The sequence below is a fragment of the Pristiophorus japonicus genome, chromosome 12 (assembly GCF_044704955.1).
Source record: "Pristiophorus japonicus isolate sPriJap1 chromosome 12, sPriJap1.hap1, whole genome shotgun sequence".
In the NCBI taxonomy this organism is placed as follows: Eukaryota; Metazoa; Chordata; class Chondrichthyes; family Pristiophoridae; genus Pristiophorus; species Pristiophorus japonicus.
In genome coordinates this window covers 177,498,793-177,520,475 of record NC_091988.1, presented here as the reverse complement: position 1 = coordinate 177,520,475, position 21,683 = coordinate 177,498,793, and the positions used below count along the sequence as shown (strand labels likewise).

Sequence of the window (21,683 nt, the reverse complement as noted above, 5' to 3'; positions counted from 1 at the left end):
TTCAATGAGTGGCCCAGTCCAATTGTTCCTGTCCTCAAGGGAGACGGCACAGTCAGAATCTATGGTGATTACAAAGTAACTATCAATCGTTTCCCACTGCTGGATCAATACCTGCTACTAAAGGCAGACGACCTATTTGCAACACTGGCGGGAGGGAAAATGTTCACGAAGCTGTACTTGACCTCGGCCTACATGATGCAGGAGCTGGAGGGATCTTCGAAAGGCCTCACCTGCATCAACACGCACAAATGTCTCTTTGTTTACAACAGATGTCCTTTTGGGATTCGATCGGCCGCGGCGATATTCCAGAGGAACATGGAAAGCTTGCTGAAGTTGGTCCCGCGCACCGTGGTCTTCCAGGACGGCATCTTGGTTACAGGTCGGGACACCGTCGAGCACCTGCAGAACCGGGAGGAGGTTCTTAGTCGGCTTAATCATGTGGGGCTCAGGCTAAAACGCTTGAAGCGTGTTTTCCTGGCACCTGAAGTGGAGTTCCTGGGGAGAAGAATCGCGGCGGATGGCCTCAGGCCCACTGATTCGAAGACGGAAGCAATCAAGAACGCACCGAGATCACAGAACGTGACGGAGCTGCGGTCGTTTCTAGGACTCTGAACTATTTTTTGGTAACTTCTTACCGGATCTCAGCACATTGTTAGAAGCCCTGCACTCTTTACTGCATAAGGGTGATGAATGGGTATGGGGTAAAAGCCAAGAAAATGCCTTAGAGAGCTAGGAAGCTGTTATGTTCAAACAAATTGCTTGTGTTGTACGATCCATGTAAATGTTTGGTATTAGCATGTGATGCGTCGTCGTACGGGGTCGGGTGTGTATTGCAACAAGTTAATGAATTTGGGAAATTGCAACCGGTTGCTTATGCATCCAGAAGCCTGTCTAAGGCCGAGAGGGTCTACAGTATGATCGAAAAAGAAGCGTTAGCGTGTGTTTACGGGGTAAAGAAAATGCATCAATAGCTGTTCAGGCTCAAATTTGAATTGGAAACCGACCATAAGCTGCTTATATCCCTCTTTCCTGAAAATACGAATGCATTGGCACGTATCCAGAGATGGGCGCTCACGTTGTCCGCATACAAATACTCCATCTGCCACAGGCCAGGCACAGAAAACTGTGCCGATGCTCTCAGTAGGCTGCCATTGCCCACCACCGGGGTGGAGATGGCGCAGCCCACAGATTTAGTTATGGTAATGGAAGCATTTGAGTGTGAGCAATCACTTGTTACCGCCCGACAAATTAGAACCTGGACGAGCCAGGACCCCTTACTGTACTTAGTAAAAAAAACTGTGTGCTCCACGGGAGTTGGTCTAATGTCCCGTTAGAGATGCAGGAAGAAATAAAGCTGTACCAGCGGTGCAAAGATGAAATATCTATACAGGCAGACTGCCTCCTATGGGGTAATCGGGTAGTTGTGCCAAAAAAGGGCACGGCCACTTTCATTAGTGATCGCCACAGTACCCACCCAGACATTGCAATGATGAAAGCGATAGCCAGATCCCACGTGTGGTGGCCCGGTATCGATGCAGATTTAGAGTCTGTGGGAGGGGAGGGAGGGGGTGGGGGGAGAGAAGGGAGGGAGAGGGGGGAAGAGAAGGGAGGGAGGGGAGGGGAGAGAAGGGAGGAGGGGGGGGGAGAGAAGGGAGGGGGGGGGAGAGAAGGGAGGGGGCGGGAGAGAAGGGAGGGGGGGGAGGAGAGAAGGGAGGGGGGGGGGAGGAGAGAAGGGAGGGGGGGGGGAGAGAAGGGAGGGGGGGGGAGAGAAGGGAGGGGGGGGGAGGAGAGAAGGGGGGGGGGAGAGAAGGGTGGGGGGGAGAAGGGAGGAGGTGAGGGGGGGGGGAGAGAAAAGGGAGGGAGGAGAGGGAGGGGGGAGAGAGAGAAGGGGGCAGAGAAGGGGGGGAGGGGAGGGGAGGGGAGGGGAGGGGAGGGGGGAGGGAGGGGAGGGGAGGGGGGGAGGGGGGAGAGAAGGGAGGCAGGAAGGGAGGGGGGTGAAGAGAAGGAGGGGGGTGAAGAGAAGGGAGGGAGGGGGGTGAGGAGGAGAGGGGGGGAGAGAAGGGAGGGAGGGGTGGAGAGAAGGGGGAGGGGGGTGGAGAGAAGGGAGGGAGGGGGGTAAAGAGAAGGGGAGGGAGGGGGGTGGAGAGAAGGGAGGGAGGGGGGTAAGAGAAGGGAGGGAGGGGGGTGAAGAGAAGGGAGGGAAGGGGGTGAAGAGAAGGGAGGGAGGGGGGGTGAAGAGAAGGGGGGAAGGGGGGGTGATGAGAGAAGGGAGGGAGGGGGTGAAAGAGAAGGAGGGGGGGGAGAAGAGAAGAGAAGGAGGGGAGGGGGGAGAAAGAGAAGGGAGGGAGGGGGAGAAGAGAAGGAGGGGAGGGGGGGAGAAAGGGAGGGAGGGGGGAGGGGAGAGAAGGGAGGGAGGGGGGGAGGGAAGAGAAGGGAGGGAGGGGGGGGAAAGAGAAGGGAGGGAGGGGGGGAAGAGAAGGGAGGGAGGGGGGGGAAGAGAAGGGAGGGAGGGGGGGAAGGAGAGGGAGGAGAGGGGGGGGAAGAGAAGGGAGGGAGGGGGAAAGAGAAGGGAGGGAGGGGGGGAAGAGAAGGGAGGGGAGGGGGGGAAGAGAAGGGAGGGAGGGGGGGAAGGGAAGGGAGGGGAGGGGAAAGAGAAGGGAGGGAGGGGGGAGAAGAGAAGGGAGGGAGGGGGGTGAAGAGAAGGGAGGGAGGGGGGAAGAGGAAGGAGGGAGGGGGGGGGAAGAGAAGGGAGGAGGGAGGGGGGGAGAGAAGGGAGGGAGGGGGGGGAGAGAAGGGAGGGAGGGAGGGGGGAAGAGAAGGGAGGAGGGGGGGGGAAAGAAGGGAAGGGAGGGGGGGGGGAGAGAAGGGAGGGAGGGGGGGGAAGAGACAGGGAGGGGAGGGGGGGGGAAGAGAAGGGAGGGAGGGGGGGAAGAGAAGGAGGGAGGGGGGGGGAAGGGAGGGAGGGGGGGGGAAGAGAAGGGAGGGAGGGGGGGAAGAGAAGGGAGGGAGGGGGGGGGGGAAGAGAAGGGAGGGAGGGGGGGGGGAAGAGAAGGGGGGAAGAGAAGGGGGGGAAGAGAAGGGGGGGAAGAGAAGGGGGGGAAGAGAAGGGGGGGAAGAGAAGGGGGGGGGGAAGAGAAGGGGGGGGAAGAGAAGGGGGGGGAAGAGAAGGGGGGGAAGAGAAGGGAGGGAGTGAGGAAGAGAAGGGAGGGAGGGGGAGAGAAATGAAGAGAAGGAAGGGAGGGGGGGAAGAGGAGGGGGGGGAAGAGAAAGGAGGGAGGAAGAGAAGGGAGGGAGGGGGGGAGAGAAGGGAGGGAGGGGGAAAAGGATGGGGGTGGGGAAGAGAAGGGGGAGGGGGAGAGCAGGGAGGGAGGGAGGGGGGTTGCAGGGAGGGAGGGAGGGAGGGAGGGAGGGGAGAGGACGGGAGGAGAGAAGGGAGGGAGGAAGGGGGGGATGAGAAGGGGGTGAGAGAATGGAGGGGGGGGGTAGAGAGAAGGGAGAGAGAGAAGGGAGAGAGAGAGAAGGGAGAGAGAGAATGGAGAGAGAGAAGGGAGAGAGAGAAGGGAGAGAGAGAGAGAGAGAGAAAGGGAGAAAGGAGAGGTAGGCTGAACTGGCCGGGCCTGGCCGGACCCAAGACTTCAAGCTTAGACTTACCGGATTGACAGGTAGGTGGCTTCGGGTCCAGGCGAGGTCGGGAGCGGAGGTCAGTTGGGGCGGGGGGGGGGGGGTCAGGTTGGAAGCGGAGGTCGGTCGGGAGCAGAGGTCGGTCGGGGGGGGGGCAGGGGTCAAGTCGGGTCGGGTCCCGGTCCGGAGGAAGCAGGAGCTGGGCGTGGGAGGCAGCCTTATGCACGCAGCTCCAGTGAGGCTATTCGTCCAGGGCTAGGGGCTGCGTGCTTCGGGCCCCTCCTACACAGTTTTGGGCGCCTGGAGCTACTACACAAGCGTGCCCACTGTAGCGCGCATGTGCCGAGGTCCCGGCACTGTTTTCAGCGCAGGGACCTGGCTCCGCCCCCCACAGCTTGTGCTGCGCCGCGCCCAGCTCCAGAGGGCCTGCAGGGAGCCGGAGAATAGGTACGTTTTTTTTAGGCGCACTTTGTGGCGCGAAAAACGGGTGTCCAGGTCGGGGCTGCGCCGTTCTAGGCGCGGCCCGAAACTTGGGCCCGAAGAACCTATTCCAGCAGAGCTAGTCTCCAGTCGTCTTGGTTAATCCTTGCCACTGGACCAAGACCTAGCTCTGTCAAGCCCGTGTGGTGGCTGGTGTGCAACGGCCACCACACATTAAAAAAATCCACACACAGGCATCTTCCACACTTCAAGATGTAGTTCGGAACCTGAAATATTAGGTCCTTCATTGAAACACCTGTGAACTCATCCATTTTGGCGTGGAAGCAAGTCATCCTCGATTCGAGGGACTGCTGATGATGATGATGATGATGATGATGAGTCCAATATTCATGCAAAAAGCAGAACAGTTCCAAAATACACAAAGACTTTCTTGTATAAAATGGACACCTGGTGAAAAATAGAGCTTGAACTTACTATTGAACTGATCTTTGTCAATTCACACTTATGTAGCCAGTTCATCTGGAACTGAACAAATATATTTTCCTTTACAAAATCCTTTGTGCGACCATGGATGTTATACCCATGCATGCTATTTCCAGCAATACAGAATATGCGTTAAAAAATTCAATACAGGCAAAAGTCAATTTTTGCCACTGTGTTATACAAGTGTAAGGGGTGCTATCCTTCGATGAAAAAATGTAATGCCATCTGCCTTTTCCACTTGTTAAGGTAGATTCAATACTACTATTATATGAAGGGAGCTCTGCTGTTATGGCCAACATTCACCCCCCTCAACCCATACCATCTAAAAACAGACTGACTAGTGCAGAGGGCTTAAAATAGCCTCTCATATTTTAAGGCGTGTGATATATAAGGATTCATTGTAGTGAAACCTATGTTGCACTGAATCGGACAGTAATTTGGCCTTACTATGCAATTAAAGACTTCATTTACCAATTAAAGTTGGAAATGTTTGAAATTGGAATGGAAGAGTTAAAGCAGGGATATCAATCTTTTTGTCTACAGATTAAATTACTGACAATATTACGAAGCACCTTACATTAATGATAACCTTTACCTGTGTTAATTAAGCTTCTCCTCACCATCATAATCAGTAACCCATCCAAACCACTTTTCCAATAGATAGCAGGAGATGTTTTTTAAAAGTTGGGCTTGAATTATATTTATAAACTGTTTTTTTACTTCACACGATAACTACATAAGAACATAAGAAATTGGAGCAGGAGTAGGCCATACGGCCCCTCAAACCTGCTCTACCATTCAAGATGATTATGGCTGAACTTCTACATCAACTCCACTTTCCCACCCTATCCCCATATTCCTTAATTCCCTTGGTGCCCAAGAATCTATTGATTTCAGTCTTCAAACATAGAAACATAGGGCCCAAGTTTCCACATGATTTGCGCCTGATTTTTAGGAGCAACTGGTGGAGAACGGACTATCTTAGAAATCGCAATTCTCCACATTTTTTTTTCTGCAGTTCTAGTCAGGTAGAACAGTTCTACTTTAGAACAGAATTTTTTCTTCAAAAGGGGGCGTGTCCGGCCACTGACGCCTGATTTCAAAGTTTCCACAGTGAAAACATACTCCAAACTAAAGTAGAATGGAGCAAGTGAAGATTTTTGTAGAACTGAAAAAACCTGTTCTACACATTAAAAAATCAGGCGCAGGTTACAAATTAGGCGTCCAGAACAGGTGGGGGGGGAGGGAACTCATTAAATTCTACAATCAATCCTTGTTTATACTTCTACAAATATTATACAAATAAATCCAACCTGAATAAACATTTATAAGCAAAGAAAAGATTAAATAAACCATCTTCCTACCTGTGTGAAAGTGCTTCAGCCATCGTTCGAAGGAAACCGCCGTTTGTTGCCGCGCAGGGGAGGGAGGGGGAAGGAGACAGCGGCTTGTTGCCGCGCAGGGGAGGGAGGGGAAGGAGACAGCGGCTTGTTGCCGCGCAGGGGAGGGAGGGGAAGGAGACAGCGGCTTGTTGCCGCGCAGGGGAGGGAGGGGAAGGAGACAACGGCTTGTTGCCGCGCAGGGGAGGGAGGGGAAGGAGACAGCGGCTTGTTGCCGTGGAGGGTGGGGAGGGAGGGGAAGGAGACAGCGGCTTGTTGCCGCGCAGGGGAGGAGAGGGAGGGGAAGGAGAGAGCCGTTTGTTGCCGCGGAGGGGAGGGAGGGGAAGGAGACAGTGAGAAGGGTAGCCTCAGTGCTGATGTGCTGATGGCAATGTGATTTTATTAAAAAATGTTCAAAAATTAAACAGCTACAAAGAACTACAAAAATGGCCGAGTGCCAATGTTTTTTTTCACACTGAGCATGCGCGAACGCTCCAACACGCACGCGCAGCGTTGCCGGCAGGAAAAAAACTAATTTAAATAGTACCCGCCCCCTCCCACTTATAAAATCGGCGCGAGTGTAGGCTCCGCCCCCCTGGGCGCCGCGCCAAACAGACAAGGAGCTGCAAAGCGCTCGAGAATAGCGCGTTTTTTTTCTGGCGCCGTTTTAGGCGCGAAAAACGGGCGCCCAGCTCGGAGGGGCGCCCGTTTTTTATCCTGTGGAAACTTGGGCCCATAGATTGTAGGTGCAGGAGTGGGCCATTTGGCCCTTCGAGCCTGCCCCACCATTCAACAAGATCATGGCTGATCATTCAGCGCAGTACCCCTTTCTTGCTTTCTCTCCATACCCCTTGATCCCTTTAGCCGTAAGGGCCATATCTAACTCCCTCTTGAATATACTCAATGACTGAGCACCCACAGTTCTCTGGGATAGAGAATTCCAAAGATTCACAACCCTCTGAGTGAAGAAATGTCTCTTCATCTCAGTCCTAAACCTTCGTCATTAAATTCAGCAGAACCTGAGGGAAACCCATTTTTCCGGGCCCGATCGCAAAATTGCACCGCCCCCCACCCGCCACCCCCACTTCCTCCCCGTTAATATCAGGGCCATAGCCTCCCTTATTTTCTCTCTGAGACACTCCATAGCTTCTATTCATCTTTCTGTGATTCTTTCATAGGCTTTTTTATTTCCTCTGATATTTCTATAGCCTGTTATTCATGGTCTCACTTCCATAGCCCTCCCCCCCCCCCCCTTATTCTCTGTGCTACTCTCACAACCTGTTATACACTTCCACAGCCAATGTTATTCATAGAAACATAGAAAATAGGTGGAGTAGGCCATTCGGCCCTTCTAGCCTGCACCGCCATTCAATGAGTTCATGGCTGAACATGCAACTTCAGTACCCCATTCCTGCTTTCTCACCATACCCCTTGATTCCCCTAGTAGTAAGGACTTCATCTAAATCCTTTTTGAATATATTTGGTGAATTGGCCTCAACAACTTTCTGTGGTAGAGAATTCCACAGGTTCACCACTCTCTGGGTGAAGAAATTCCTCCTCATCTCGGTCCTAAATGGCTTCCCCCTTATCTTTAGACTGTGTCCCCTGGTTCTGGACTTCCCCAACATTGGGAACATTCTTCCTGCATCTAACCTGTCTAAATCCGTCAGAATTTTAAACGTTTCTATGAGGTCCAATCTCATTCTTCTGAACTCCAGTAAATACAAGCCCAGTTGATCCAGTCTTTCTTGATAGGTCAGTCCCGCCATCCCGGGAATCAGTCTGGTGAACCTTCGCTGCACTCCCTCAATAGCAAGAATGTCCTTCCTCAGGTTAGGAGACCAAAACTGTACACAATACTCCAGGTGTGGCCTCACCAAGGCCCTGTACAATTGTAGCAACACCTCCCTGCCCCTGTACTCAAATCCCCTCGCTATGAAGGCCAACATGCCATTTGCTTTCTTAACCGCCTGCTGCACCTGCATGCCAACCTTCAATGACTGATGTACCATGACACCCAGGTCTCTTTGCACCTCCCCTTTTCCTAATCTGTCACCATTCAGATAATAGTCTGTCTCTCTGTTTTTACCACCAAAGTGGATAACCTCACATTTATCCACATTATACTTCATCTGCCATGCATTTGCCCACTCACCTAACCTATCCAAGTCGCTCTGCAGCCTCATAGCATCCTCCTCGCAGCTCACACTGCCACCCAACTTAGTGTCATCCGCAAATTTGGAGATGCTACATTTAATCCCCTCGTCTAAATCATTAATGTACAGTGTAAACAGCTGGGGCCCCAGCACAGAACCTTGCGGTACCCCACTAGTCACTGCCTGCCATTCTGAAAAGTCCCCATTTACTCCTACTCTTTGCTTCCTGTCTGACAACCAGTTCTCAATCCATGTCAGCACACTACCCCCAATCCCATGTGCTTTAACTTTGCACATTAATCTCTTGTGTGGGCCCTTGTCGAAAGCCTTCTGAAAGTCCAAATATACCACATCAACTGGTTCTCCCTTGTCCACTCTACTGGAAACATCCTCAAAAAATTCCAGAAGATTTGTCAAGCATGATTTCCCTTTCACAAATCCATGCTGACTTGGACCTATCATATTACCTCTTTCCAAATGCACTGCTATGACATCTTTAATCATTAATTCCATCATTTTACCCACTACCGATGTCAGGCTATCTCTGTGGCAATCCCATAACCTATGTTATAACCTCTAGAATACTTCCATAGCCTCTTTTATTAATTCTAGCATACTTCTGTAGCCTCTGTTATGCCCTCTGTCACACTCCCATAGTCTGTTATTCTTTCTGTGATATTTCTATTGCCTGCTATTCTCCATAATACTTCTACAGTCTGTTATTCCTTCTATGATATTCCTGTAGCTCTGTTATACCCACAGTCAACATTAAACAAAAAAAAAACCTCAGTTGTGTTCGATTTAAATTGAGTGATCTGCCCTGTCCATCAGTTGTCATTCATAGTCCACTGACCCCTCTACATGGAAAGTAGCAATAGACTTTTGGAACCACACAACAAACTTTAGATTTAAAAAAAATATTAATCTAAACAATTTTTTTAACATTTTACACCTTTTGAGAAGTGTATTATAATTTTTCTATCTTGTGAGGGTAGACTGTAGTATTTTTCTAATCCTTGCTATCAAAATATACTACAAATCATTCTTGGGCAATCATAATGCAGCCTTACATCGAGACAGCCTCACATCAAACAATGAAGGCTGTATTCTAAAAAAAACTGACCACTCAGCTCTGCTTTCACACAGTTCTTGCATTACAAATTGAACTGGCATTCTAATCCAAGCAGCATTCAGTATTTCAAACTCTGGATCACAACAGGGCTGTGACAATGTAGAACGAGGCCATGATTTAGAATACCTACATAAGCAGTAGTGCATAGTGAGACAAGAGCGAACTCTCACACAAAGCCTTCCGTATAAAGAGAGCCTTGGCTGTCACTTCAAACGCTGCTTGAGACACTATTCTAATCCATCACAAAATGACAGCGCTCAGCATAGAGAGAGAAAAAAGGCAGCCTTTATGCTATATGCCTGATTTTCGATTTAATATGATTTTTTTTTCTGTATATAAGAAACTCACACCAAAGGCTCACCCATTATGAGATAATAAAATTCAGTAGCCAACTGAAATACACTGGGAGGTGTAGGTTTTAAATCCCAACTGGAGTGTGATTTCTGTCATCAGTCACAAATATTTTGCTGCTTTACAAACAGGTGGAATTTTCCAAAGCCAACTGAAGAAATTTAGGAACGCTTAATGTGCTCATACTGTATTCTTCTGAGCACTGTTGTTAGGCAGGCATTAATCTACTCATTTTAAATAGGTTAATGTCTGTCTAAAACTACTGCACAGAAGAACACAGTATGAGTCTACTAAACATTTGTACCTGGATTTCAATCTTCAGAAAGTCTAAGTCCAGCTCCTAGCCTTTGAAATGCAGCATGGTGGAATAACATGTTGGAGCACAAATCAGCACAAGGCACCCTGTAATGGGATTGCATGGCATTCCAAAGAGTCCATGCTGCTGAGATTATGATCTCAGTTGTGTCACTCAGAGATGAAGTACTTCCCCAAAGAGAAGAAATATTAGAGTAAGCCATTAGTCCCAGATAGTAATTTCAAAAAATAGCCCCAAATCGTTTTAGATTTCATAATTGTGGGGCCAGGAATAGGAGTGCTCCTCCAGGCTCCACAAAAATACTGCCGCCCTGGCTCACGCCCTCCGTGATCAGTTCACAACCCCCCCTGTCAGCCGGCTCACCATCTTCACCTGCCAGATATCATAGAAACATAGGAAATAGGTGCAGGAGTAGGCTATTCGGCCCTTCAAGCCTGCACCGCCATTCAATGAGTTCATGGCTGAACATGCAACTTCAGTACCCCATTCCTGCTTTCTCGCCATACCCCTTGATCCCCCTAGTAGTAAGGACTACATCTAACTCGTTTTTGAATATATTTAGTGAATTGGCCTCAACAACTTTCTGTGGTAGAGAATTCCACAGGTTCACCACTCTCTGGGTGAAGAAGTTTCTCCTCATCTCGGTCCTAAATGGCTTACCCCTTATCCTTAGACTGTGACCCCTGGTTCTGCACTTCCCCAACATTGGGAACATTCTTCCTGCATCTAACCTGTCTAAACCCATCAGAATTTTAAACGTTTCTACAAGATCACCTCTCATTCTTCTGAACTCCAGTGAATACAAGCCCAGTTGATCCAGTCTTTCTTGATATGTCAGTCCCGCCATCCCGGGAATCAGTCTGGTGAACCTTCGCTACACTCCCTCAATAGCAAGAATGTCCTTCCTCAAGTTAGGAGACCAAAACTGTACACAATACTCCAGGTGTGGCCTCACCAAGGCCCTGTACAACTGTAGTAACACCTCCCTGCCCCTGTACTCAAATCCCCTCGCTATGAAGGCCAACATGCCATTTGCTTTCTTAACTGCCTGCTGTACCTGCATGCCAACCTTCAATGACTGATGTACCATGACACCCAGGTCTCGTTGCACCTCCCCTTTTCCTAATCTGTCACCATTCAGATAATAGTCTGTCTCTCTGTTTTTACCACCAAAGTGGATAACCTCACATTTATCCACATTATATTCATCTGCCATGCATTTGCCCACTCACCTAACCTATCCAAGTCACTCTGCAGCCTCATAGCATCCTCCTCGCAGCTCACACTGCCACCCAACTTAGTGTCATCCGCAAATTTGGAGATGCTACATTTAATCCCCTCGTCCAAATCGTTAATGTACAATGTGAACAGCTGGGGCCCCAGCACAGAACCTTGGTGGTACCCCACTAGTCACTGCCTGCCATTCTGAAAAGTACCCATTTACTCCTACTCTTTGCTTCCTGTCTGCCAACCAGTTCTCAATCCACGTCAGCACACTACCCCCAATCCCATGTGCTTTAACTTTGCAAATTAATCTCTTGTGTGGGACCTTGTCGAAAGCTGCAACGCGCTGGCCATTCGAGATGTGCCGCTCATTGGTGTCAAGTCATTTCCATTCTGTTGGCCGAACAGGCGGTCAGCTGTTCAAAGGTCAAAAGCTATCCCATGGGCTCAAGCTTCGAAGAGGGAAGGGGCATAGACAATTTAGATTTAATCTTGCAGGAGATGGTGAACAAATGGAATAGAGTGCATACAGTGGCAGTGGAGGCACATGGTGTGCGTCATGTATCCTACATGGCTACTGTTGGTACTATCTCAAGGTGTGCCACCAGAGGGCACAGCAGTGGGAGACTTGTAGGTTACCTGTATAGGTGTGCCTGGCCTAGTATAAATTGCAGGCTACCAGGCGTGATCCTCACTCTGGAGTTAATGAATAAAGGACTAAGGTCACTACAGTTCAAGTACAACACATTGCCTCATGGAGTCATTACTAGAGCATCTAAGGACACAACAGTATGAAAATACTTAAAGGAGAAATGAGCAGTTATTTGAGAGACTGAGTTATTGAGCAGTATTAGATTTTGGCATCGGCCGCATGAACTGCAGGGTCTTTTCCTATGTTTCTAATTATTTTTAAAACAAGATTAGATACAACGGTGCAATGTGTAAAGCCTAGAGCATTCATTGATGAGAGTGTCTGTGTATACAGACAGTCAAAGTCACGATGGTTGCTACAAACACGTTTCTTGGTACAAAATTTGTATCTTAGTGGGTGATATTCTGAGTATTTACGAATCAACCTTCACATAATGGAAAAGAGGTTTCTGCCTCTAGATTTCAGCTGCAGCTTTATCTGCACTGGTTTGTAAAATTCAATACAAACTCGCCCATTTTTTCACATCGTACCATGCACTGTGCCACTGAGGAATATAATGCATGCTAAGGGAAACATTGTCATATTAGTACCGGCCGCGGAAGCATAAGGTCCACTCTATGCCCCATGCGCAGAGCTGATGACAACATACAGTGCTAATGACAGTTTGCCTTGGATACACTGTCCATTCACCCAAGATTTATGTAATGAGCAGGAAACATCATAATTCTTCTGCAACATCTAAACTGCACTTTATACACTCAGCACCCAACTCAGTGGACACTTCAAAGAAGACCTCTGAAAAATGTATTGTTGGATACCTTTCATTAAACAACCTCTTTCAGCATGCCCTCCAACATCTTATCTGTGAATCTGGCAGTTCTGCCCCAAGCCATTTGTTTGCTCAGATTACAGGCACAGATTTGTGGGCAGCCAACTGCCATTCAACAGCTGTCAGCAACTGATAACATATTCACAGCCTCACTACTGGCCCAATGCACCATGTGCTATGTGCTGGGAGAGCACCCACACTATTTAAATTATCTGACCTTTTGTTATGGGGTAGCCCCCAGTGCAGGTGTTGCACCCAATGCTCTGTGGACATAGCACTTCTGTGCCAAGAGTGCATTATCTGCCCCATTGTGTTCCCCAAGATTTGAATAAAGCAATTCAGATACATGGGGCCCGAACTTGGTGCCTTACTGTCCGCTGCCGCCGAGTTTTTTCAGTGGTCCCCCCTCGGTGACAGTTTCCACTAGGCCTCCTGCCGGTGGGAGGGGAGGACCGTTGGGAACCGCCCGTTGACGGCCGCTAGCGCGCAAGGTGCGCAAATGGCCTGCCGTCCGCCGAGCTGGCAGATTCCTCCGGGCGGGAGTCGGTGGCAACAGGGGGTAAGAACCGCTGCATGGAGGCAGGTCTAACCTCAACGGTACTTATGAAGACCTGCAAAACAAGGTTAATAAACTTATTTTATTTTTTTTTTTCCAGCGATTTATGTGGATGGGGTCCCCTGAAGATCTTCCAATGGTTTTTTTTCTGTAAATTTTTATTTTTATGTGCTGCCCCCTTCCTGGGCCCGACTCAATCCTCGGCGACACTTTGCCGAGGATTGCATTTGCCACTGAGATTGGGAGCTCCCGCCCGCTTTTTTGCCACTGGGCAGTCTTTCAAGAACTTTTTTACAAAACTCCCGCCCAAAATACCATCGGGTATCTCGGCGGTCCTTTGGGCGGCCCTTAGCTTCCACCAAGTTCGGGCCCTAAATAACTACGGACTTTAAAAGCAAAGCTATTAGTGTCACATCCCAACAGACAGGCTCGAGTGTAACAGTTACGCATCATACAATAGTTTTATAGCTTTACAGTGAGTTACTCCTGAGTGTTTTATTGCTAAATTTGCACATGCAGGAATATGTCTATGCTTTTTTAACAATACAGTCAACAGCAAAATGTTAAAAAGGGTAACACCCCCCTTTACAATGTGAAACAGTCAACGACCAGTATACTACTAAAGCCGCCATTTGAGCAAATAGGAAGATGTGGCATTTAAGAACAGTCAAAGTTAATAAAATAAGAGAAATGTTACCTTCAATGCTTTTATTATTTGACATCACCTGAAACAAAATTTTTTCTGCAGAAAAAAAATGGAAAATAACTGTTAGCTGTTTAACTTACTAATGCATTGAGCAGTCTACTTTTGTTACAGTAACACATCACTTACCTCTCCCGCGATGTTCCTCTTCAGTTCCTTCTTTGCTTTTATAAAAGCTATTTTTCTGCTTTTTTGTGGGAGGATAGAACTCAGGGACATAGACCTCGATCGGGTTTTCACCTGCACTGTCATTTTCTGCCCAACAAAAAGAAGAATTAATGTGAAAAGTGCAACACTGCAGACAAACATACATTGTACAAAATCTAACCAAAGGTAAAACTTTCTGCTAGTTTCAGCTAAGATCGGTTATACAGACAATAATGAATATCTAAAAGAAATTACACTGCAAAAATCTATCAGAGGGGTTCATGATTTATATTCATCAGCTGAATCCTGATTCATACCTTGAACCTGTATGAGTTACTATTTGTGATGTATAGGAATACATTTTACAGATTAGCATTCTTGCTATGGAGCTTCCCTTGCTAGATCGAATAATTGGATGCAGAAGTCATCACTCAATTAGAACTCTCAATTTCTTAGCAATCCATTCAGAAAATCAGAAGAACCACAAATCAACCACCACATCTAATTGTTCAATCTGCCCTCTGCACTACACCAGGTAGCATTAACTTCATGGGGGGGGGTTTATTCTGGAGGCTTAATTATTTGGTCAGTTTGGTCAGCTGGCAGTTGCTGTTACTGTGCTCCATGTCCTTGATGATGATCACAGATGAGGACTTACTGCACATTTATTAAGAAATAATCTGCAGTTGATTATCCAATATATATACTGGCCGGGGCCATTGGAGGGAGCAGCGTGCAACGGCATACCACTGCAGGGAGCAGCGTGTGCTGCTGCAGGAGGGCGACGGCTAAGGAGCCAGGTCGCTGTCTGCAGTGCGGGCAGGCATAACAGGACGGGCGAAGGAGCGGCAAGAGTCCGTAGAGGGAAGTGACCGGGGCCCAGGAGAGGCATGAATCTGGGGCCCAGAAGAGACGAGGGCCCAGGGGCAGCACGGGCCAGCCCACACTGCGATGTGCGCGCGCGCTCGGTCTATGCAGCAGAGCTGGTCTCCAGTTAGTCTTGGGTAATCCATGCCACTGGAACAAGACCTAGCTCTGTCAAGCCCGTGTGGTGGCTGGTGTGCAACAGCTACCACACGTTAAAAAAATCCAAGCACAGGCATCTTCCACCCTTCACGATGTAGTTTGGGATCTGGAATATTAGGTCCTTCATTGAAACACCTGTGAACTCATCCCTTTTTGGCGTGGAAGCAAGTCATCCTCGCTTCGAGGGACTGCCTTTGCTGATGATATATATATGTATAATATATATTACCTCTCTATGTAATGAACAAGATGATCATTATCATTAGTTTCAATCAATTAGAATAGTTTTTTTGATACAGGGAAAACTTATGGATCAGTGCACAGGATTGCTTTAAAAAGAAAGCATTTTGGCTGCTGTCTAGAAAGGGGGTGTTGATCTTAATAATCTGCTGTTGCTGGTCACTGATCAGCAGCACATTTATGGAGTGAAAGGCTATTTTGTTCATGTAGGCCATTATTGTTGCAAAGAGTTCTGATAGCCACATGGGTTCCACCAGCTGAAATTCCAAACTTGAGTAGCTTGGGATAGCTTGAGCTGTTCACTGCCGTCTGCTTAACATTCACCTTGGGTTTCACAATTGCACTTAGCCAATGGCTACATTTAAAAATTTACATTTTCTTTTCGTTTCAATTGTTTGGGACAAATGGTGTACTGCGGTCTTTAACCCAGTTCAGAGTCAAATAGGATAAATGCAATTTAGTATGTATTCCTATCTTTACCTTCGCTGAAAAAATTCAATTACCTGTGCTTTGTTTGGGCTTAATTCCTTCGTAACCCTTTGGTTGAAAACCACCAAATGCCCAGTCAAGCATTGGCTTAATTTGTTCCTCCAAGGTGCCCCGGTCATTGGAAGGGAATGATATTCCAGATCTGCTACTAGCAATCTGTAAGAGTTGATGTCTTGTATTAGGTGCAGAATACATGATCACATCTTGGAGCTGTTCAGATTCATCTTTAGAATACCATGGAATAGTGAAGTAGCAACAGCATACCTATCCCATTTCTTTGGTGTCACCAATAAATCCTGACCATAAGGAAAGCCTTGTTACATGATTGACCAGGAATGCAATAGTAACAATGGGATACAGGCACATTTCTGATATCCCTAATTTCTCTAGCAACATCATTCGGGAGCTTTCAATGTGGATTTAGGCAGTTTGAAAGGGTGCCTGTCAATTCTCCATTTATTGGCTACATCATTTCATCATTGCTTATTGTCACCGTCTTAGGTTGATACTAGTCTGAACCTGGTAAAACATCTCTACTCCCAACCCTGACCATCTTTTATCTGTAATACAGCAATACAATTCTGTCATTAGCATAGCCTCAGCTTCGTGTTAATTGCAAATGAGCAGAACAGGACCATTAATACATCTGCCAGACAGCCGTCAAATGCACTTTGAGGCTATCTGGCGAAAAAGTCCGCCACAGGGTGTAAAGTCTAATCATACTTCTTATGGACTATGTACCTCAAGGGCCTAGAGGGCTAGTTGACTACCTTTTCTCAGGCATTCAGTAATGCCACTCTTCCCCTGGCTGCTTGGGAAGTGTGATTGCCAAGTCCAGCAATGACTTCCCCTCCAATTTTGTTCATCTTGTGAGACTGCACAGTCTACTCTTAAAGAAGTACAGAACAAAATAAAGACCACCTTTCATTTTATTCCTCACATCTCTTTGAAATTTTCATTTTGATTTAGACAGCAGTAGAAAACAACAAATGCAAATCTCTCTACCGGGCACTCTCCTTCCAAGATCGCTCAGTTATTTTTTAGCATTCTATTTTTGGCAGTCTGACTATTACCACCCAATACAAACTGCAAAATAAACACAATCTTATGTATTTCGAACAGGAAATGGATTTATATGGAAACTCAGGATGGTCAAATTTCCATTTTGACTACAAGCTCTCACTGCTCGCTCTCCAAAAGGAAAATCAAAGCCACATGTGGAATTTTAAAAGAATGCCAACAGGCTCTTGCTGTAAATTTTTCGACAAGCAGATTTTGATTTGAGCTAAAGACTTATTATACAAGCAGAAGTTTTGTATATAATGTTAACTATAGTGAAATCAGTAAAATGTACTCCAAGACAAAAAACAAAAAAAAACATAAATTACACAGCAGGTCAGTAGACATCTGTGGAAAGAAAGACTTGCATTTATATAGCGCATTTCACGAACTTGGGATGTCTCAAAGTATTTTACAGCCAGTGAAGTAGTTTTAAAGTGTAGTCACTAATGTAATGTAGGAAAGAACTATATTTTGCAGACATAAACTTCTTCAAAACTGAGGTAAGTCAGTGTTTTATTGAGAGGTTTCTGTTCTTTACTTCTAACTTGAGAACCAAGTGCTAAGATCAGGAATTCAAAATTGCAAACATAAAGAAGCACTTTTCTGCAAATTCTGAGTCATGCTGTTGTGATTTATTTTCATCAATTTCCCTGAAAGATACTTGATAATCACCATTCAGAATGTGTTTAGCAGCGCCCCCCATTAGCAATAATTCGGCTAGAAATTCATTAGAGCCAAGAAATGGACAGTGTTTAGACAAAAAAGGTTAAGCTGCACTTGGAAATTGTCGTGGATTCACGTAAAACACGCGCACACTCCTCGTTCAAATGATTGCAGTCATAATTCTAGTCTAAAAACTCAAGCTCATTGGCGTTACACTGAAAAGCTGGACCAATATCAGGGACAGTCTAATTGCAAGTAACGATTGTCACAGACTTTTTTCACTACTTAAAGAGGAGGTTCATTGATGCTGCAGCACCTCATTGCCTGGATTGTTGGGTGTGCAGCTGCTCCAAAAGCCATAAGAAGGTGGTCAAGGAGAAGGAAGAGTTCCTTATAAATCCTAATGGCAGATCGTCGCCCCAGGGAGACAGCCCGAAGGTTCTTCGATGAAGCTCTGGAGACATTAGGTTTTGCGACGAAGAGAAAGCGGACGGTCCACATGCATGCTCGTCTTGCTTCTCTCTGGTGATTGGGAAGCCTGGTGTAGAGAGCCTTAGTGACCTCCTGGATCCAGCAATAGACGGCAAACTGTGAGATGTTAGCTATGTCTCCTGCTGCAGACTGGAAGGATCTGCTGGCGAAGAAATTGAGGGCCATGGTGTCTCTGACTGTGGTCATCCTGGTCTGAGGTTGGAAGTCTGGTTGCAGGAGGTGGCAGAGTTCTGTAACCACCTCCTTGGTGAAGCAAAGCCTCCTAAATGCACTTCTCCTCACTTAATTAAAGATAGGTGATGTCAGAAGACCCGAGGAGGGTAAGGCCTCCTGTTGAGAGCCCTGATAGCCGTCCTCCTCCTTTTGCGCACATGTTGACATCTTTCTCGCTACCTTCACTCCCTCCGCTGTAGATCCTGGAGGACGGGGTCGACTGCCAGTACAGCCCCCATGACTTTTAGCAAGTGTTGTAGTTTGAAAAGTCACAAAAAAAATTAGGGAGTTTTGCCAGTACACTCCGAGATATCAAATAACTTTGAAATAACTAAAGAAAACACATGCAGTTGCAGAAATAGCACACAGCAACTAAAACTACAAAACCCTGTCAGGTGTGAGTGATTGGGGATGATCCCTTTAAATAACGTTGCTGGAGTCGGCTTCCTGCTACTGCACACCGTCTCAACCTGACGTTGCTTTCTCCAGCCGGTAACTTCAATAGCCAAAACGAAGTTGGGAGATCGGGGAAAGGGCGGAGGAGTGGGACTAGCTGAAGTGTTCTTGCAGAGAGCTGGCACAGGCTCGAGAGGCCAAATGGTCTCCTTCTGTGCTGTAACCATTCTATGATTCCAAGTGAGCGTTGCACACTCACTGACGTCATAATCTCCGTGATTGCAATTTCCCCGGTGATCAAGTTTAGCGGCAGCACTACTGGCAAGACAGTATGGAGTGAGCCACTGGAACCACCATCAGTTGGCGGTAGAGCGCTGAACAGTGACCCTAAAATCACATAGTGCAATATTATCATACAAAGGTTCATCTGGAGTTTCTTTCCTTACCATTTCAGGTAGCAGAGTGGCAGAGGGAGGAATTTTAGCTGAACACATTTAACATTAGTGTAATTTAAGGGCAATTATTATTACATTTCACTTCTTGAGTAACCCAGTAGATCTTCTGCCCAGCTTATTAATTTAGGTAACTCACTGCATGCAGTACAGGAAGCAAATATCTTGAGGTCTCAGCCTTGACTCAGTGGTAGCAATCTCTGAATCAAAAGGTTATGGGTTTAAGCCCCATTCCAGAGAGTTGAGCACGTAATTTAGGCTGATACTTCTGAGGGAGTGCTGCATTGATGTAGGTCCTCTCAGGCGGACGTTAAAGATCGCATAGCACTAACTGAAGAAAAACAAGGAGTTCTCCTGGTATCCTGGCCAACATTTATCCTCAAACAACAATTTGTTATTTGGACATTTTCTTATTGCTGCTAGTGAGATCATGCTGTGCGCAAATTGGCTGCCGTGTTTCCCTACATCATCATATCATCATCATCATCATAGGCAGTCTCTCAAAATCGAGGAAGACTTGCTTCCACTCTAAAAGTGAGTTCTCAAGTGACTGTACAGTCCAATACGGGAATTGCAGTCTCTGTCACAAGTGAGACAGACAGTCGTTGAAGGAAAGGGTGGGTGGGGTGTCTGGTTTGCCGCATGCTCCTTCCACTGCCTCCGCTTGTTTTCTGAATGCTCTCAGCGCCCTCCCGAATGCTCTTCCTCCACTTAGGGCAGTCTTTGGCCAGGGATTCCCAGGTGTCGGTGGGGATGTTGCACTTTATCAAGGAGACTTTGAGGGGGTCCTTGAAACGTTCCCTCTGCCCACCTGGGGATCGCCGGCCATGTAGGAGTTCCGAGTAGAGCGCTTGCTTTGAGGGTCTTGTGTCGGACATGCGGACAATATGGCCCACCCAACGGAGCTGGTTGAGTGTGGTCAGTATTTCGATGCTGGGGATGTTGGCCTGATAGAGAACACCAACGACCATGATGACATGCAAGCTGTGATCCTGACCAATGGATCCACCACAGACCCAATCCACGTCTGGACCATGGTCAAGCAGGGCTGCGTCATTGCACCAACCCTCTCCTCAATCTTCCTCGCTGCAATGCTCCATCTCACGCTCAATAAGCTCCCTGCTGGAGTGGAACTAAACTACAGAACCAATGGGAACCTGTTCAACCTTCGGCGCCTCCAGGCTAGATCCAAGACCGCCCCATCCTCTGTCGTCGAACTACAGTACGCAGACGACGTTGCATCTGCGCACATTCAGAGGCTGAACTCCAAGCCATTGTCAACATCTTCACTAAGGCATATAAAAAAGCATGGGCCTTACACTGAACATCCGTAAGACAAAGGTCCTCCACCAACCTGTTTCCCTACAATGGAATGCTGACTACACTTCAAAATACTTCTTTGGCAGTGAAGCACTTAGGTGCCATGAAAGGCAGAATATAAATGCAATTTCTTCTCTTATTCATGTCTTCTTTTTTCCAACTCTCAAAGGCTTCCAAGCATTCAAATAATTTATCTGCCATGTGACGAAAGGGGACCCTGATGATGTGATGCACCATCAGACGCACCTGAAATTGGCCTCTTCTGCAGAGAATTGAGTGTGTACAGGTCAGCTTAATGACAAGCAGTAGCCATTGTATTTGAACAAAATTATCAAGTAGACTTTTTAGGAGGTGCATTTGCAATTCTTCACATGACGAGTTCCTGATCTGACTATCAGAGAACTACATAGCTTAAAAGAAGGAAGTGAAAATTCTACGGCCATTTTAAGAAATAATTTTAACATGACTATTTTGTAAAAAAAAAGCAACTCATTAGGAAATAGGGGCATGGAACTTCTGAATAAACCCTTCATTTTTTTAAAAATTGAGTAGATACCAGAGCTCATTCCCAACTGAGCACCCAGCGTGAGAAAACTGCGCTTACAGCCCCTGATTTTCCATCTGAAATGAATGTGAAATCAGGGGACGGGGACACATGATTTCCTGACCGGTGTTATCTGAAGTTGTCGCTCCGCATTAGGGGTGCTCAGTTAGGGAGTCAACCCAACTATCTAGGGAAGAAAAGGATTTCAGAATTAGTCCCAACAATTTCAAATACAAAAATTGTCATCCGAGCTTTTTACAAGTGTAATTACCTCCAAAGCCTGGTACACGGCTCTTTTGTAAGAGATCAACTTGTTAAATGCAGAAGTGTGAAAATATTGACTAATATCAGTTAAAGGCACAAGTTTGTCGGCAGAAACCTTGAAAATAAGAAAACATGAAAATGTTATTAACCCACAACCATTCAGAAAAAGCCTATACCTGCCAACCACTGCAGGTTTTTAGGACAGTCATACTTTGTTACCCCTTATTTCGAACACTTGCTGCTGTGTCACCATTTTTGGAACAGTGTCTGAAAAAGTAAGGTCCTTGCATCCAACAAAGGACATCTCCAAATATTGTTAAATAGGGGTTGAAATTCCATTGACCCCCCACTGAGTCAGTGGTGGAGACAGAGTCAACAGTAGCTTACAAAAGGAAATTGGATAAATACTTGAAAGAGATAAAATTGCAGGGATATGGGGACAGAGCAGGAGAATGGGACTAAAGTGATTGCTCTTTGAAAGAGCTGGCTCTGACTCGATCTGCTTAATGGTCTTCTTCCATGCTGTACTATT

General features: G+C 47.0%; 1 protein-coding gene across 1 annotated transcript in view; it reads right to left on the bottom strand.

The window, feature by feature from the left end:
- dnmt3bb.1 (DNA (cytosine-5-)-methyltransferase 3 beta, duplicate b.1) overlaps positions 1–21,683 on the bottom strand; it is a 294,113-nt gene that overhangs the window by 104,785 nt on the left and 167,645 nt on the right. Inside the window, exons 8-11 of the mRNA XM_070895082.1 lie at positions 21,159–21,266; positions 15,760–15,901; positions 13,973–14,098; positions 13,838–13,882 (exon numbers count right to left, since the gene is read on the bottom strand). Coding sequence (XP_070751183.1) covers positions 13,838–13,882; positions 13,973–14,098; positions 15,760–15,901; positions 21,159–21,266 — 421 coding nt within the window. The remainder of the gene's footprint in view (positions 1–13,837; positions 13,883–13,972; positions 14,099–15,759; positions 15,902–21,158; positions 21,267–21,683) is intronic.